The sequence below is a fragment of the Pleuronectes platessa genome, chromosome 20, assembly GCF_947347685.1.
Source record: "Pleuronectes platessa chromosome 20, fPlePla1.1, whole genome shotgun sequence".
Classification (NCBI taxonomy): domain Eukaryota; kingdom Metazoa; phylum Chordata; class Actinopteri; order Pleuronectiformes; family Pleuronectidae; genus Pleuronectes; species Pleuronectes platessa.
The window spans coordinates 13,969,453-13,987,567 of NC_070645.1; the positions used below are offsets into that span (position 1 = coordinate 13,969,453).

General features: G+C 42.1%; 1 protein-coding gene across 1 annotated transcript in view; it reads right to left on the minus strand.

The window, feature by feature from the left end:
• The window catches only part of LOC128425502 (retinal-specific phospholipid-transporting ATPase ABCA4), a 32,700-nt gene that overhangs the window by 9,635 nt on the left and 4,950 nt on the right, over positions 1-18,115 (minus strand). Inside the window, exons 7-25 of the mRNA XM_053412115.1 lie at positions 17,525-17,722; positions 14,933-15,022; positions 13,095-13,329; positions 12,801-12,940; positions 8,662-8,778; positions 7,796-7,993; positions 5,354-5,559; positions 5,092-5,268; positions 4,698-4,920; positions 3,486-3,707; positions 3,158-3,362; positions 2,931-3,008; positions 2,628-2,822; positions 1,869-2,046; positions 1,620-1,751; positions 1,347-1,486; positions 1,097-1,234; positions 661-839; positions 84-186 (exon numbers count right to left, since the gene is read on the minus strand). Of these exons, the coding sequence (XP_053268090.1) occupies positions 84-186; positions 661-839; positions 1,097-1,234; positions 1,347-1,486; positions 1,620-1,751; positions 1,869-2,046; positions 2,628-2,822; positions 2,931-3,008; positions 3,158-3,362; positions 3,486-3,707; positions 4,698-4,920; positions 5,092-5,268; positions 5,354-5,559; positions 7,796-7,993; positions 8,662-8,778; positions 12,801-12,940; positions 13,095-13,329; positions 14,933-15,022; positions 17,525-17,722 (3,154 nt within the window). The remainder of the gene's footprint in view (positions 1-83; positions 187-660; positions 840-1,096; positions 1,235-1,346; positions 1,487-1,619; positions 1,752-1,868; positions 2,047-2,627; positions 2,823-2,930; positions 3,009-3,157; positions 3,363-3,485; positions 3,708-4,697; positions 4,921-5,091; positions 5,269-5,353; positions 5,560-7,795; positions 7,994-8,661; positions 8,779-12,800; positions 12,941-13,094; positions 13,330-14,932; positions 15,023-17,524; positions 17,723-18,115) is intronic.

Genomic DNA, 18,115 nt, shown 5'->3' on the forward strand with positions numbered 1-18,115 from the left:
TCCTTTACAAAAGAATAGACTTTGAAAGAAAGGGTGACGAAGAACTTGGCATGATAAACTGATATTTGAGGCGTCGATCTTACCGTCCATCTGTCTGCCTGCAGACTGCATCTCCTCTGTGTTCATTTTGAACTTAGAGCATTTGGAGCATTTACAGTCGCACTCCTCTGTGCAGTCGCAGTTAACCTGGGGGAGAACAGGTGACTTTTTAGTATCATCATAGCTCATTCATCATTTTAATATCCCCTTATCACAAGGACTCATTTGCAAACAAACTACATTGTTAAAACCATAGTGTTAGTCTGATGTTAAATGTCTTTAATTAAATAATTAGATGTTATGTCCTCTGCCATGTGGATACACCCACTTCAGTAGGGATACATAAGAGTTAATTGTTTTCTTTGGTAATTTACTTATTATTCTTAACAAGGATTTATGGTCAGAATTTGCACGTACTGGTGAATGTGAGTGTGAAAGGTTTGTCTCTATAAATTAGCCCAGTGAAAGACTGGTGACCTGACCATTGTGTACCGAACTTCTCCCAATGTAAACTGGCTTGGCTTTTCAAGAACTTTGTCTTAAATTCCTTCCTACCCGGATTTTAATATAATTCACCAATTTCTTGTCATTTTAACCCAAATACACACCAACATTGCTCACCTTTAGAGCGTCACGTTTCATTCGCCGTACAAGAGTGAGGTAGAAACCGGCGCCGAAGCAGTTCTTGAGGAAGATTGGGGAACCACAACAGAAGAGGCGACCCTGTGAGATGATGGCCACCCGGTCACTCAGCAGGTCGGCCTCGTCCATGTGGTGGGTGGACATTATCACAGTGCGCCCTGTAACTCAGGAGACAGAGCGGCCCAATGAAGAAGTGAGGAAGAGAGAGACGTTACATAAAGAAAGATGTTTGATGATTCTGTAATGTACATACTAAAGAAATAACAAAAACTAAAATAAAAACATGGAACAATATATATGGTTCCCAAATCTCCCATTATTGTAAATGGAGGGCAGTGTCTAGTTATTTTTTTTATATGCAGATGACAGATATTTTTAACATGAGGACCTCCACTAGTCAGCAGGTGTCAGTTACCTGCACGGTATTTCAGCAGCAAATCCCAAATGGAGCGTCTGGAGTAGGGGTCCACCCCTGAAGTGGGCTCATCCAGGATCACCACTTTAGCCCCGCCGACAAACGCCAGGGCGACTGACAGCTTCCTCTGCATGCCTCCTGAATCAGAACATGATACAGTACTGATGGTGTGTGTGTGTGTGTGTGTTTGTGTAAGTGTGTTAAAATAATTTGCACAATACATTCTTGTGTACACCTGATCTAGACAGACCTGAGAGGTTCTGGGTCAGTTCGTCTCTCTTGTGAGGGAGACCCAGATCCTGCAGCATGTTCTCCACTTCCTCCTCTGCCTCCGCTATTGGACGGCCTTTCAACAGTGAGTAGAACAGGATATGCTCTGCTACTGTCATACTGGCAGACAACAAGAGAACAAGGTGGAAGCAATGACCGGGTTATGACCACATTTGATGTGCAACGTTGAGGCTTTTAACTTGTTTTGGGTTTTTTATACATGTTTTGACGAAATGTGAGGCAAGTCACTTACTGTTGAAAAAGGATGTTGTGTTGGGGACACATTCCCAGAGACAGGCGAATTGTATCCATGTCGGTGCGGATGTCCTTGCCATAGATGGTGGCCGTCCCAGAGGTAGGAGGGAACATGCCAGTCAAAATTGACCTGGGAAAGAGAGGGAGACACAAAGGGAGACAGGCAGAGAGAAGGAGAGAGACATTATAGAAAATGTTCTAAACATGGCCATTATTTAGTGTTTAGTATAGTGTCTGTGTGACATACATGGTGGTGGTCTTCCCAGCCCCATTGTGGCCCAGAAAGGCAGTAATTTGGCTCTCGTAAAAACTGATGCTGAGGCCATCCACTGCCGGTATGGAGCTACTGCCAAACACCTTGACCAGGTTCTCGATGCAAACCCCCTTCACCAGGTTGGCCGGCTCTGCCTCAAAGAACAGCTGCCCTGCACACACCAAAGAAAAAAGCATATACTGCATCTTAGTACTTTATCTGGACTGGGATTGAATACCGCTTCTGGAGAAAAGCACATTTAAAAACATCACAGCAGATATACTGTACCGGTCAAGCAGACAAACGAATCAAAATGCATGTATATAGCACCTTTCAAACTAATCAATTGCAGTTTAAAGTGCTTTACAAGTAATTGACAAAGTATATATGCATATATCTCACAAGTGTGAGGCTCAGGGATGAAAAGGTTTGAAAAATCTCAAACAAATAATCAAACTATCAACATCTCATATTTCTTCATACTGTTCTTTTCAGAATATAACACAGGTGTCATTTTATGTCCTGAACATTTTTGCAAGAGCAGGACAGATATGAGGTTGAGGTATTGGAATGCAAAGAAAGCAGCTTCCATCACTTATTAACTAAGCAAACTGAGAAGCTAGTGCTTTGTGTATTCACATATGCCAGCAAGTGCAAATACACACAAGGGCATTGAGTTCCCACACAACGAAAATTGCAAAGTTCCCAGAAACAAAAGTTACAACGATTTTTCAAACATAAAAGCTATTCTACCATCTTTCTCTTGGTTCTCCTCGCCCTCAGACTGGTTCTCCTTCCCAGGCCTCTCCCGCTGGTGTTCACATGAGTTGGCCTCCTCGTTTGGTTTCTCCTGTTCCTGGCTTTCCACCTCTTTTTTCTGCTGCTCTTCTTGCTTCTTGCTCACTAAGTTATCAAAGCCTTTTTTATCCAACTCCCGCTTGTTGTTGCCTAAGAGAAAAATGGAAACCAATTTAAATGGACATGCAGTCGTGGAGCTATGTATTTTACAAATGTATTACACATTGATTTCATGATGAACCTGAGGGTTGCACTAACTTGAAGCTGGAGACACAGTGTTGAGCCAGTAACATGGCAGGAAAGGGAAGTAATATGGACGGCCAATTCCATACTGTCCTGTGAAGGAAAGAGAAAAAGATTTAATCCCCGAGCTACTTTAAACATGTAAATAACTCATGCATCTTGTATCCTAGAAATGATCTGTAATAATTACAAATATCAGCAAAAGTTGCAACCATCCCTTCATCTGTCTCTAATCCACTGACCGGGGAAGACATTGTCCAGGTACCAGGCCAGCACAGCGTACAGGACAGCGTCCAGGCCCATCATGCAGATGGAGGTGAGGAAGGAGAACTCATCCCCCTCCAGGGGACTGGTCTGGATGTTGTCCCACTGCAGACCCAGACCCTGTTCTTCGTAGCGTGACAGGTACTCCGTCCCAAAGCCAAACGCCACTTGGGACAGCAGACTCTGAGGAAGAGGGCATGATAGGGTTTGAGACAGATACGGTAATAATGGACTACACTCACTTTGATTATTCAATTCAATATCTAGTTTTTATGCCTTTTACTCTGTTTTTTATTTCACACCCACCACCAGGATCTTCATGTCTTTGGTGATGCGGTCTTGCCAGGTGAAGAAGAAGATGTGCGGGAGGTAAAGGGCGAAGTAAACAATGCCGCAGCAGGCCGCTGCCAGGTTGGCGTGATTGAAGAATACGCTGAGGAGGAAGCACTGCATGATGGTCGCAATAGTGAAGGTGAGCAGAAAGAGGAAGAGGAGGATGGGATTGGTGTAATTCAGCACCCTCCCTCCCTGTAGGCCAGACAGAAACCGACAAAGTGATGTTTTTAATTACGGGAGAAACAAAACAGAAGTGAACTTCATAAATGATTTTGTATATCATTAAATAACTCAAAGTTGATTGCTTTTGGGCAAGTTGTTGATAAAGCAGCTAAGCTTGTTAACACCAATTTTCTCTGTGAAACAGTGCCTTAAGTCCTAAAACTAAGAAATTGCATGTTGATCTACACTATATGCAAATGTAATATTTATGGTATTTGATTAAATGTATTAAACGCATTTTGCACCTAACTAATTCCCATAAACCACTTTGAACAGAATAAAAAAAATATTCTTTCTTAACCCGTTCCCGTTCATATAAAGAGTTTGTTCTCATATGTATATGATTTTATCCACACATTGTGTCATATACGTGACATATAAAGATTATAATTATGTTAGCCTGACATTTTTTTAAATACACCAAATACACCACTAGAGGTCAGAGGGGCCCACTTTACTATAATGACAGGAGTTGGGACTTTAACAAGGTAGAAGTGTTCTAAGTTGACAAGCTCAGTCCTGCAAGGTCACCAACAGACTTCCCATGATGTCATGGTATTCCCAGTTCTTTCATTAATGATTCATAGGGTAAGAATGAAGTCAGTGAGTCACCATCATTAATCATGTCATTCAAGATAAAAGATAGATTTGCAAGAAAACTGGTTGATTTCTTGACATTTATAGCCAGACTATCGACTGTAAACTGTTGTTCACATCAACAGAGATACGCAGAATAAAGGATTAAGGGGCCTTAGCATTGCAGGTGGATTAAGTTTATAATTTGAAAATGGCAACTAAATTCCATTACATTGAAACATTTTTAAATTAAGTTATTTTGAAATGTGCTGGAAAATTGGGGAGCAACATCTACACACATTATAGGAGCTGATATACATATACATCACATCATCAGTACATTTTCACAAATGTAATATTTCAATTTTTGTAAATGTTCCTCACCATGATGATGGCAGTAAGGAGAGCAGTGCTGGTACCCATCATGATGAAGCTGTCAATAAACCAGGTGGACCAGATGACACCGTTGGTGACCCCTGTGGCCTTCAGGGTCTCCTTCAGGCGCAGTTCCTTCTCGAGAACGATACTCTTGACTATCATGGACACCGAGTAGATCCAGGCCAGTACCATGAAGATGGGGAAGCAGCGGTTTAGAGTCAGCATGAAACTGGTTGGACGAGTTGGAGAGGAGATAAAACCCATGAGAATAACACAGAAACCAGAATGCATGTAATGACAACCAACAGCTTCATTACCGTAAAATTCAGTTGTCATTAATTCTGCTATGGTTGTTAAATGTTCTCGAACTGTGTAACCAGCGATCAAGTATTCCACTCACAGATCATCCACATAACATGGGTATGGCATCTGCTGAAGGTAAACACCCAGCGGCCACTCCTTCCCCGTCTGAGTCTGGATGATTCCATGCTCTATTATGTCCTGGAGGTAAGCGAAGCCGCCCCACACATAGCGGAGGTCATCCATAGGATCAGCTCTGGGGCCAGGGTCCCAATACCTGAGCACATACACATTCATGTTTAGTGTCAAAGTCTATCATCATTGTGCTAAACCCATTATTTCCCCTTGACTTTGATTCTAACCTGTCTTTGACCTTGTTGGTGCGCTCCACTGCATCGATGTCCATACGGATCTTGAACTTGACATGAGGCGGGACACTGGTGGTCCAAGGGTACATATTTACAAAGACGAGGCCTGCCCAGAACTTTCTGTCCTCCAACAGGTCCAAGGCCCGATGGGTGACGCTGTCCTCATCACGCAGAGCCACAAACTTATCCAGGATCACACACTGGATGAGGGAGGTGGAACAAGTCAGAGACTGGTGTGTTAAATGAACTGATCTCAGACCAGGGTCAATCCAGAGAGTCAGGGGAGGCTCAGCAAAACAGCATTTTGCATGTCGTGGTGGGGTTAAAAAAAAATGTATACAGTACAGCAAAGAATTTTGATTTCTAAACAAATTTCTATAATTGGGGAGTCAAGTATAATGGCACTTAATGCAACAATAATGAGTCCCCAGGGAAATACTAGTGGGAATGTGAGGCTGCAGAACAGAGCTCAAATGCAATTAGTGATAACACTATGCTTAAATATAGCTGATAAAGTTTTCACTGTATTCACAATCTCAGTTTAGCTTGTACCATATTGTACCAAATAAGTGGGTAAAACAGACATTTGGACTTGATGGTGGTGCTAGATGTACAATTCACATTGGGATTCATCCCCTGGGAACCAGGAACGTAGCAGCTATGGTGCCGTGGCTAATATCGTATTAACTAAAATCGTATTTTATTCTATAAAAAGGGTGTCAAATCCCTATGGGCCACACTCTACTTGCACATTTGCAGTGACATTTTAGCAGTGGTTGTCTATCCCCTGTAAAGCATGTCTGGTCCAGCCATTCACTGTAGGCTAATGCAAATAGGGAGGGCTTTGATCCAAAGGGAAACAGTCCAAAAACAACAATTTAACAGTGAGATCCCACGCACAGATACCCACCAAAACCCAAAGCACACACACAACTTACCGTGCAAACAGGGACATGCATTCAAAATACTGCATTTTACAGACATGGTATAGTCTAAACAAACACAACAAATGATTCAAATCTTAAAGGGCCGTCCTGTATTTACCCAAGGCATTCACTTCTGCCCCACTCCGCATGCATGCCACCAACATGCAGCCAACCAGCCGTCAAGCCCACGGTCATTGTTGTTGCTCTATAAAGGATGGTGGATGGAGTGGCAGCTGTATCTAATCGGCCTCAATCGTTCCCACTCTCCCTGTCACACTCAAGTGCTGTAAGCTTCAACATGGACAAAAACAAAGAGCACCAGCCATCCACCCAGCCATGCCCCCAGGTGCCCCCAGTGTCACCCCCCAGAGCGACAGGCCTCTCATTCTGATTAGTCCCCGTTGTGAAACGGGTGATTTAACCTTGTTGTTTCAAATGAACTGGCCCACTCTAAATGTGGAGGGTCTTCACGGGAGAAGGTATGTGATTTGTTTTTCAGTTGTTTTTTTTAAACCCTCCACTCCATCAGCAGTAAACAAAAGCGACTCGACAGCTAGTGTGTTTCTGTGGCTCTCGCCCACCTGGTTGGATTTCCATGTCTCTGGACAGGGAGACAAATTGCAGAGCGCAAAGCTGACATCAAGAGTGCTATTGCGCACTTGGTATTGAAATCAACAAGTGACAATACCTGTGCCTAACTGGATTATTCCGTGAATAGACCTGCCCTAGAGCTTGACATTTAATGTCGCGTGAAATGGGCAAAAACAGTTCACATTCTTTCTGTCCAACCTTATCCTGACACCTTATATACACCTGGATATTTAGAGCCCTCTTTGACAATTCAACAAAATTTGGTACGCTGGTACATACACTCAGCCATTATACTACCATCACAAGGCAGGTTGGGTCCATGAATTCTTGCTGCTGACACTAAAGTCTAAACCAACCATCAACAGCCCCGACGGGTATCCAGACTCATCAGACCAGGCAGCGTGTTTCTATTCTCTAACTGTCCTGGCATGTTCTTCTACCACGGCAGACCATCCACTCAGATGCTTTTCACATTGCCACAGTTGTAGAGTGGTTATCTGAGCTACTGAATATTTGTGTCCTCACCGACCTGCTTCACACTAGGTGTAATTTTTAGTTTTTGACTCCAATCAACATTAAAAAATTGAGAGATCCCAGGAGATCTGCAGTGTCTGAAATACTCAAACCAGCTCATCTGACACTAGTAATCCTGTCACAGTCAAAGCCACCTATTTTTTATCATTCTGATGTTGAACTTTAACAGAAGCTGCTGACCATTTGCATTATTTTATTTATTACACTGCTCTGCTGCCACACATTACTGGCTAATTCCCATATTGCCTGAATAATCAGGTTAATAGATATTACTAATAATGTATACAATGACTGTATTTCCCAAATTCCAGCCTGTATTTACGAAACACAAAATGGCCTGTCCAGCACACACAAAGTCTCTGTGTTTCTAGTAATGTCCACTCACATCCCCATATTGGTTGAGCATCCGAATGACACGGTCAGTGAGATTGAAGATGTGTCTCCAGTCAAAATCAGGCAGGTCCTCTGGGCGGTCCTCTGGTGGGCCGTTGTACAGGAAGTTGAGTATGTGCTTGGAGGAGAAGGGCGCCTCCTCAAGACTTCTGTCAATGAAATCCATTACTGATGGATTACAGATGGAATCCTGAAACAAAAAGAAGCAGGAGAATCACCTTTATAAAGGAAAAGTTCCGTGTTGATGAGACACATGGAAGATCACAGTAACTTTTAATACAAAGTAATCCAAGTAGTAAAAAACATGACAGAAAGAAATAGTGATTAATTAAATTAAAAAAGTAATCAAAGGGATGATAATGCTACTAGGTTTCTTTAAGGATGAGTGGTTCTTCAAGTATTGATATGTCCTATATTTATTTATTCTATCAGATAAAAAAATTTAAAGGGCTGATAGCAAAGTTTAATTAAAGATAAATGAGAGTGTTACAAACAGGGTGATGAATAAAAAGATAAAAAGATGGCATATTTTGCAATGATAAGGAAAAATTGACCAAAATGATCGGTGAGTAAAATGTCAGGAGAGTTGTTGAATGGCAACATGGAGTATAGAGCCTGATCATAGCTGCTGTATTTGGCACAGTAAGGCTGGTATGTAGGGGTCATTTAAAACCACAATTTAAGTTAAAGTGATTTAAATGCTGTGATTTTGCATGAACTCTTGTGTTTATTTTCACAAACTATTCCAATATTGAACAGAAAGTTTCTACAATTCAGGCAACTGGATAGATAAACCGTCCCTTTCCCCTCTGGAGTACTGTTTAATTCTACGATGACAGACTACAAAGATTGTCATACCCGAATCATCTTGACTTGGATTCCATCTTGGAAAAAAGCCCAAATCTGAGGAGCGACTTCCTCCCACGCCTTCCCCATTGTCCTGAGCCTCTCCAGCTCCTCAAATGTAGTGTTAGCCTGCAGGAGAGATTCCATGTGTGCATGTGTGCGTGTGTGCGTGTGCGTGTGCGTGTGCGTGCGTGCGTGCGTGTGTGTGTGTGTGTGTGTTTTTGTGTGTGAAAGGATAGAACGGGAAAGTATTATCAAAAACAAACATTAACCCACAACTGTTCTCACAAGTGTCCTCGCTTGGGTGCACAACAGTTGCAAATACACACGATTTGGTCACATAGATAAAATGAACATCAAACTCACACATGTATACACGTGCACATGTGTACACAACACTCTCGAACTCAAACACACACACACACTGTCACTGTTCCTCTAATCTCCCGCTACATACCATTCCCACATTAAAGTCTCTGTGAAAACAGGCTTTTGAAAAGACAACACACACATTCTCACACAAAGAATTCCCGCGGGCCTGTTCAGATAACCAGCAACAGTGCAACAAATGCAACCTGTGCCAAATCGTCAAATATTTACTCCACGCTTATCGTTAAAACCCTGGATGTATGCGGGTACAGTGCTTTGTGTGGCAAATACCAATCACTGGCTGGTTCAGTATTCAGTCATGTGCAGTGGGGGATGAAAGCGCTCAAGAGTACACCCAATTAAACGCCTCTTGTGTGTGTCTGATTTTGGGTGACAATGGGGACAATGGAGCCGGAGTGATAATGGAGGCCGTTGGTGACAACTGGCCGAACGCATTCAGCCTGTCCAGTGAATCTCAGTAAGGTTCCCACAAGTGAGCACTTCCTCATTCCCCCGGGGCAGTTTAAAATAGCAGGGGAAAAAAGAAGAAGGAGGAGGGCTGGGCAGGGTGGAGGGAGGGCCGTCGGAAGATCTTGTGGCTTTAGCCAAGATGTAGGATGTTCTTTGCATATGCACACATACACTTAAGTAAAAAATTGCATTGAAACAAAGTGAGTCACTTCAACAACATGGGCCACACTCTACTTGCACATTTGCAGGGACATTTTAGCAGTGGTTGTCTATCCCCTGTAAAGCATGTCTGGTCCAGCTATTCACTGTAGGCTAATGCAAATAGGGAGGGCTTTGATCCAAAGGGAAACAGTCCAAAAACAACAATTTAACACTGAGATCCCACGCACAGATACCCATCCAAAGCACAAACACAACTTGCCGTGCAAACAGAGACATGCATTCAAAATACTGCATTTTACACACATGGTATAGTCTAAACAAACACAACAAATGATTCAAAACTTAAAGGGCCGTCCTGTAATTTACCCAAGGCATTGCCCCACTCCGCATGCATGCCACCAACATGCAATGATGCAATGATGCTGGACTTGTGTGCTATACTAATGTGTCATACCATGTGAGTATTGTAACAGTACAACAACACAGTGAAGCCCAGATACTCTACATGAACACAATGCAACTTCATTAAAAACCAGAATGGTACTCAGTAGAGCGCATGCCTCATGCCAAGGCCCCACAGTCCCCTAATGAAAACTCATATAATATCACTGGATAACAGATAGACAGACACAGACAAACACAGACGCATAACCTCTCTTGTAGAGCAAATAATCTGTGTGACAACTTGGTCATGAAAAGTGACTAGGTCTTGATTACCAGGTCACTCCTTAGTTATCACAGAGGACTTTCATATTTCCATATTCGATAAAGTGCTGGACAACAGCACAAATAAGGATGTTCAGTTAAAGCAATAAAAGCTACTGAATCTTACAGTAAAATTACCTCAAAATGTACTCTGGTTTCCCTTATGAAAATCTTAAAATTTAAAACTCAAATATCAAGCTTGATGATTTATGCAGAACTAAATGTCCTGTAGTAACTTCCTTGTCCTACCAGTGTTTGTGAATAGTAAGGAAATACAGCAAACAGCTGTATAGCGGAAGGATGCAGATAAGATACTACTTTACTTTACACAAGAGTGGCCACATAAGGCATAACAACATATGTTTAAAGCCTCATTGAGGTTCTCATGAAATACACTATGCATGAAAGTGTCAAGAGGAAGACGACAAATGACCCGTTTAGGTTATATTTTTGTTCTTGTAATGCAAAGTAATCCTGACCGACAGGAAGCAGCGCGTGAGGCTGGGGAAGCTTGTCTCTGACACCCGGACCATCAGCACTGGAGCCCCTCAAGGTTGTGTGCTCTCTCCTCTCCTCTTCTCCCTCTACACCAACAACTGCACCTCCAGCCATCCCTCTGTCAAACTCCTGAAGTTTGCCGACGACACCACCCTTATTGGATTAATTTCCAATGGGGACGAGGCCGCCTACAGAGAGGAAGTTAACAGCCTGGCTTCCTGGTGCAGCCAGAACCACCTGGAGCTGAACGCTTCAAAAACTGTAGAGATGGTGGCAGACTTCAGGAGGAGCCCAGCCCAAACCGCCCCCCTCACCATGTGCGACTCCCCAGTTAAAACAGTGGAGTCATTCAGATTCCTGGGGACGATCATAGCACAGGACCTGAGGTGGACGGAGAACATCACCTCCATCACCAAGAAGGCCCAGCAGAGGATGTTCTTCCTGCGGCAACTGAGGAAATTCAGCATGCCGCGGAAAGTGATGGTTGAGTTCTACACAGCCATCATTGAGTCCATCCTCACCTCATCCATCACCGTTTGGTTCGCTGCCTCCACTGCCAAGGACAAGGGCAGACTGCAGCGGATCATTCGGTCAGCTGAGAAGGTCATCGGCTGTGACCTGCCGGCTCTCCTAGACCTGTTCCACTCCAGGACCAGAAAGAGAGCAGGCAAGATCATCGCTGATCCTTCCCATCCCGGTCACCACCTGTTCCAGAGACTTCCATCTGGGAAAAGGTTCCGGGCCGTCAGGACTAAAACCTCGCGTCACCTGAACAGCTTTTTCCCCATGGCAGTGGGGCTCACAAACAAGCCCCCCCCATCACACTGACTCTGCTGACCCCCCCCCCCCACCCTCGCACATAATTTATAACACTACATTATTGGCACTACCACCAATCTTTGCACCTTAAAACCGCACAAAACACATTTACTGTATATATTATTTTTTCGATATTGTTGTTTTTTATATTGATGTTTATATTGCTCTATATTGTTGTTTTTATATTGTTGTTTGTAAAGTGCACCAACCACACCAAGGCAATTTCCTGTATGTGAAAATATACAAGGCAATAAAAAGAATTCTGATTCTGATTCTGATTCTGATTAACCCCCTCGTTCATTACTTTCTTAGTGCAATTAAGATCCCAATCTATGGGAAGAGGAAAACAAAGAGGGCATTAAAGGTCAGGAAGGAGGAAGTACAAGTATGTGTGTCCCTTTGTGTGCGTGATCACACGTCTATAAGGACAGACCCTTGCTGCTTACATAACACTGAAAAAGCCATGGCGCCACTGGACTGTGTGGTAGTCACCACAGTGGATCGGCTTGTGCTCTTCCATTGCAACCAAGCCATCCATGACTGCTGCCCCCCTGAAGGCTTTGACTGACTCGTATCTACATCTAGATACAAAGGGCTGGACATGACACGAGGAAAGCTGATCCTCTTTTGAGGGGAAATGCTTTGTTCCCTGCAGTATGGCTTGCATGTTCTAACGATAGGGATGTCATGGAGTTGTAGGGAAGTGGTGATCTCTATAATCTTATTTATTTATTTTCTTAAACAGATTTCGTTATCTCTCCATTTTTAGATGGTGATTTTGACCTGATAATCCACATTCTTATAACCCGCTTATATTCCTTATATTCACTTAAGCTGCAAAAGCAAAAAAAAACGGTAATGCACAACACCTGTCTCAAGACATTCCCCCAGAGAGTCATACAGGACCCAGCAAGTTCTTCCACTTGCTGGATAAAACCCCTCTTTGTTATAGTTCAATCAACAATAGGCAGAGTCCTGGCCAAGTGGTTCAACCTTTGTTGCTCTGCGGAACGTGGTATTAGCAGGGTTATGTTATTTTGATTTCCACTATATCAAATATTCATTAAACCATGCTACCATACTTCATAGGTTGCAGGTAAATGCTTTTAACAATGTGTGCTGCTTACATTTTGTATGATCTGTCTGACAGCGGGCGAGTCAGGGGCATACAGTATCTGTCCCATCAGCATGGGCTTCACAGAGTTCCACACAATCCTGGTGGCAGGATTGGACTCAAGTTCTTTCATCAGATCATTGCAGAAAGGAGCTAAAGGGAGAGATTGAACATTAAAAAACATATACAAATACTACAAATACTACTATCCGAAAATGCTAAATGCCAGATAAGACTGGATGAAATGTGTTGGAGATGAAACGAATCCAGGAAAATCTCCTTTGTCCTCTCTATGGTCTTTACTCACTGGTGCTGTTGTCATATGTGTAGTGGCCCTGTGCCCTACTGCTGCTGATACCCAGGAAGGCCTTGTAGTTATTGTCTTCATACCAGTTAAAGGAGGTCACTCTGGAGAAAGCCCCCTCGGTGTAGCCACATACCAGGCGGGAGGCAGCGGCCATCACCTCCCTGAAGGACAGATTGTTCTGGAAGAGGGGAGACATGACCTGGAAAAGCTCCCTGGTGCTGCTCCTCTGGAACAACTGTGGAGAGGAAAACAGCGCTCGTGAACATAGCGGGGAACTTTTAGATGAGAGGCCACAGTTCTGTTATGTAAGAGACATGTTCTTGGTGTGGATTTACACTTCCAGAACCTGCGACCCTGCTAGCCTCCGTCACTACACGATGAGAAAAACCTTTCGACATATCGGACATTAGATATTTACAAATGAGAAAAATAGGATGATACACAGGAAATGTGGATTTACATGTTTAAGAAAACTTTTATATTTATAAACCTTTGTCTTATTTTCACCTGTTTTGGGGTAGAGATATGATGAGAAATAGTGTAAATAATATTTTCCAATCCGTCCATTACAGAGCAGCAACAATATACCCAAACAACCATGAGATATCTACTGCATGTGTAAAATGGGGCAATGGTCCATATCAAAGTACAATCACTTAAGTGTTTGTTTTTGCCAGGTTCAGGTTATTATATGAGTCTGACAATGTCATTCTAGATTCCTTTTTGTTAAGGGGTAAGATCCTTTTTGTTTAACCAGAAACCACTTATATTTTGCCACCAGACAACATACACATTTAACGTTGCATAAGACATAACTTACTGGTTCACTGTTGCCCTGACTGGTTAGTAAGTTTGTTGCGCTTGTATTTGCATAAAGGATCAAAGGATAATTCTCCATTGAAAGTCATGAAATTTAAGAAAAACTGAAGTTAAAGAGTTTTAACTTTATCAATCATTTACAACTAAAAATGAAATAACATGTATAACAGCCATATAATTTAGAGCTATCAGAATTCTCAGAATCTATATTGTTCAGGTAAACTAAAGGATCCCATTTTAAGAGTTGAGAAATTCCTTAAGCCAAACAAACCACATAAAACTATATCTAAAAAAGGACCAAGCTTTTTTCCAAGACAACAATGCTCTGCTAGCAACCAGTCATACATTTTGTTCTTGTCATCTTCCAAAAGTCACATCTGATTTTATACTGTATAACGTGAGGTATGACCGGGTGGCTCACGTCATCTGTCCCGACGACAGAGACAAGTGTCTCGCCAACAGGATGTCAGACTGCCAGCGACATTAAATGTCCCATGGAAACATCCACAACAAACAAAGCAGAATTACTACTCATCCACCCGGTGTTAAAAATGAAGGTAAGCCACAAATTGCACAGGTAACTGCACAAATACAAACCTACACTGTAAATCCCTTCACATAAGTGAGCACATGGTCGCACTGATGTTTGTTATCCAAAATAAATAATGGGCAAAGCTTTAATGTCAGTGAGAGACATATAGACAGTTAAACAGATCATTCAGTCACCGCTGGTGTTTTTTTCATTAACCTCAATGTGTGGAGGCTTCACCTGTTCGTGTGGTCTCCTGTTTATTTCCATTGGGATGGTCCCACAATAACGATGTATCTGTTTTTGAGGCTAAATTGGCCTGTGCTGGATTTAGCCTTCCTCATACGCAGTGAATGATATCCCCCCACTGTCTGTGTTTGCCTAAAAACTCTCGAGCGAGAGGAAGCAACTGTTTCCTGATAGCTAAAATTAGTCGGGTAGTGAACTTTTCAATGGAGCAGCACTGGGGCCGGTACGGGCCGCGTCTTACCTCGTGTAGTTTGTCAGAAACAGCAGAGATGACCCCCATCCAGAAGTGAATGTCAATGCCTTCAGAGTGGTTGTCCAGAACAAGAGGAAGCTAAAGAGAGACATTTATAATTTTAATGTGAATACTATCACTCATATTCACATTTTCCTTTAGATAGTGACCCTTTCTAAACTTTCTTCCTGACACAAAGCTGTTATTAAAGCCTCAACTCACTGGGTTCACTTTGTTTTGACCAGAGACAAGGAGCTGATATAGGCCCTTCATAACACCCAATATGCAACATGGAGAGGTAACATGATAAAACTGAAGGTATTTTTGATGAGTAGTATTCTCAAATTTAGGTTTGCTATTGTTTTGGAATAAAGCATCATCTACAGTTTGTTCTGAAGGCGACTTTGCTCTGGTAAATCCCTGTCTGTCCCCTGTAGTATAACAATCTAAGTCATGGTCTTGTTTTCTTTGTTTGTTGCTATTGAAACATTAAATTGTTATCATTGTCAAAGCAATTTTATTATAATCACAAAAATGGCACTCAGTAGAGTTCATACATCTCACAGTCCCCTTGTGAAACAAAATTCACTAGATCCAGATTTTTTCTTTGCAACTACACCACATGGCACACACTCAAAACATCGGTCCCTTAATTTAATGCCTGATTTAATTATTGTTATTATGCTGAATAACGACATCTCACAAAGCTGAGAAAGTGAAAAAAAATCCTGGATTGGCCTCCTGATCCAGATCGGCATAAAAAATACTGACTGACAGACAAATGTTGATGGAAACATAACCTCTTCTGCTATGGTAAAAAATATGGAGAATTTAATGATAAAGTATGGAGTGCCCTATGAGGCATGTTTTGGTATATTCAATTTGTTTCCATGATATCTGCTGAGCACTGCTTTCTCTTGAGGATCTGCTAAGGGATCTTCCAGCCTGCTCACAACACAATAGGCACAATAAGCAGGAAGCAGCACACGGCCAAGACACAGAGCTGCCAGAGAAGACATCCTTCCTGTTTGACGTGTCTCCTTATCCCTGTGTGTGAGAGATCTACAGAGGGACAATGTGTGTGTGTGTGGTTTTCTTGTTACTTCACAGATAGACAGACTAAGAAACAGAAAACTAAATACACTTGGCCTGGGATTGTGCCTGGACAGAGATGAGGCAAAGGGCAGCCATTGTTGCCGGCTGTCTCGCTGTGGCCCGTGTTTACTCTCGGTGCCCAGTGATTACTGGTGAGAGGTGTCTCCTTGCTAATCGAATTACATAAAGAGGCCAAGTCTGTCTGCCCGACTAATACTTGCTGGCTGCCTCAAGTTCTTGCTACTATTTGAAGAAGCACGTAGACAGCCTCGGAGCGCAGTCTTAATATAGTTATATAAACTGTAAATGAGGCCTTGTTTTTATATTATGAAGAAGAGCATTTCCACAACTTAAAGATGTAAAAAGAAAAATTACTCTGAAACTGCACAAAAGTTTAAAATCGTATATGTATTTTCTTATTTGTAGTTACAGATAATGGATGCATATTGCTATTACAATTGACTTATATTCTCTATACTCCACAATGTGATTTTTATAAATTAATTATCTCATCCCTTTTTTAATAATTGCGCCTATAACTTCTCTTTCATGCTAATCTGTCAAACACACCTTTCCGTTTCTCACAATGTTTGTGAGTTTCTTTGACAGATAATGATGTAGTCGTATTATTAGTTCACCGGAAGTTCATGAATTTATTTACTTGAAAAGACAACTACCATTTCCCAGAGACATATTTGTTCCAACCTATGAGTCAAGGCTCATATAACAGCTGTTATCCATTGTATCTCCTGACTTTAAAGAGGCTGCATGTCACCCAACAGGCCTGTGTCAACTTGCTGTGGTCTGAGGCCAAACATGATACTGTGTGTAAAGAAATGAAAGGGCATCTTCATTTTGTTTCCCTATGGAACAGTTACATCATTAATGAACTTGACAACTAGATTAATGACTTTCATCAGACACACGCTGTCCTTCAAAAGTTTAACACTTAAACAAAACTGCGGAAAAAGGCAACCATCCTGCCAAATCCCATAAAGCCTCATGCCAGCATATCCTTAATGCATTCACCCAGCACTTGGATCGGACTAATGTAACTGACCATTCAGAAATAAAATAAATTAATAAACAAGGCAACATCCAAAATTGGACCTGATACAGCCCTACAGGCCTCCCCTGTTCATAAACTCATTGGATAACTCTATCTAAGTCATATGTATGCATATCACAGATGTATGAGCTTTGTATTGTCAGTGAATAGCTTCCGCGTGCCAAGGGAAAGATTCTTGGCATGAGCAGTGTGTAATTATAAAGATGTGACTACAAGTCTTATTATGGCAGAGTTTTGATAGATTAGTTAGGGGTTATGTTAATAAAAAAAAAAAACATTATTTGAAAAGGAATTATTTAAGATGAAAGTCATCTGAGGAAGTCTATCAAAAACAGCATTTTGTCCATAGCTGTGTACCTTTGACAAGATCAACAGATTTAATCCTATACAACTAATGTTATTCAGCAGTTTAAATCCCAGGACAAACAAGCACTGACCAGCCGGAAGAGCTTGAAAAAGTCCACATTTCCGTAGAACTTGTCCTCGATGATCTGCAGCCGCTGCGGGGTCAGGATGCACATGGCGTTGCGAACAGCGGTGAGTCCCCGATGACTGGGGAAAATAAGGAAGCGCTCCAGCAGGTTCAAGTTGCAGGCGATATCTTTTAAATGCAAGTCTGGGACACCAGAGGCAAACTGAAAAAAGGGTGGAAATGTAGGTTACAGGAAAGTATTTTATGAAGGCTTCCAATTGAGGGTAAAGTTCCTCTTTCATCGAGCGAAACCCAAAGCACTTAAACTCCTGTCAATCTAATCCCAGTCCCAGGATGTCAATAAAGTCTTGCATTCCATCTAAACTGAATGTCAATTGCTTCTTCTTAATTTTACATTTTAAATTTGCCAAAAGCTCTTAAGGCCTTCGATTGACAACAAAGGGGAAACGCCCTGAAGCAGCTGCAGGATTCAACCTATTGCCATGCAACACTGACAGACGTTGAAACTGTTTGTGTTTCCAGCACAGGCTGTTATTAAAATGTTGCAACATGTACCTCGGTGATTCATCCCCATCATGTAGGTGTGTGTTTGTGC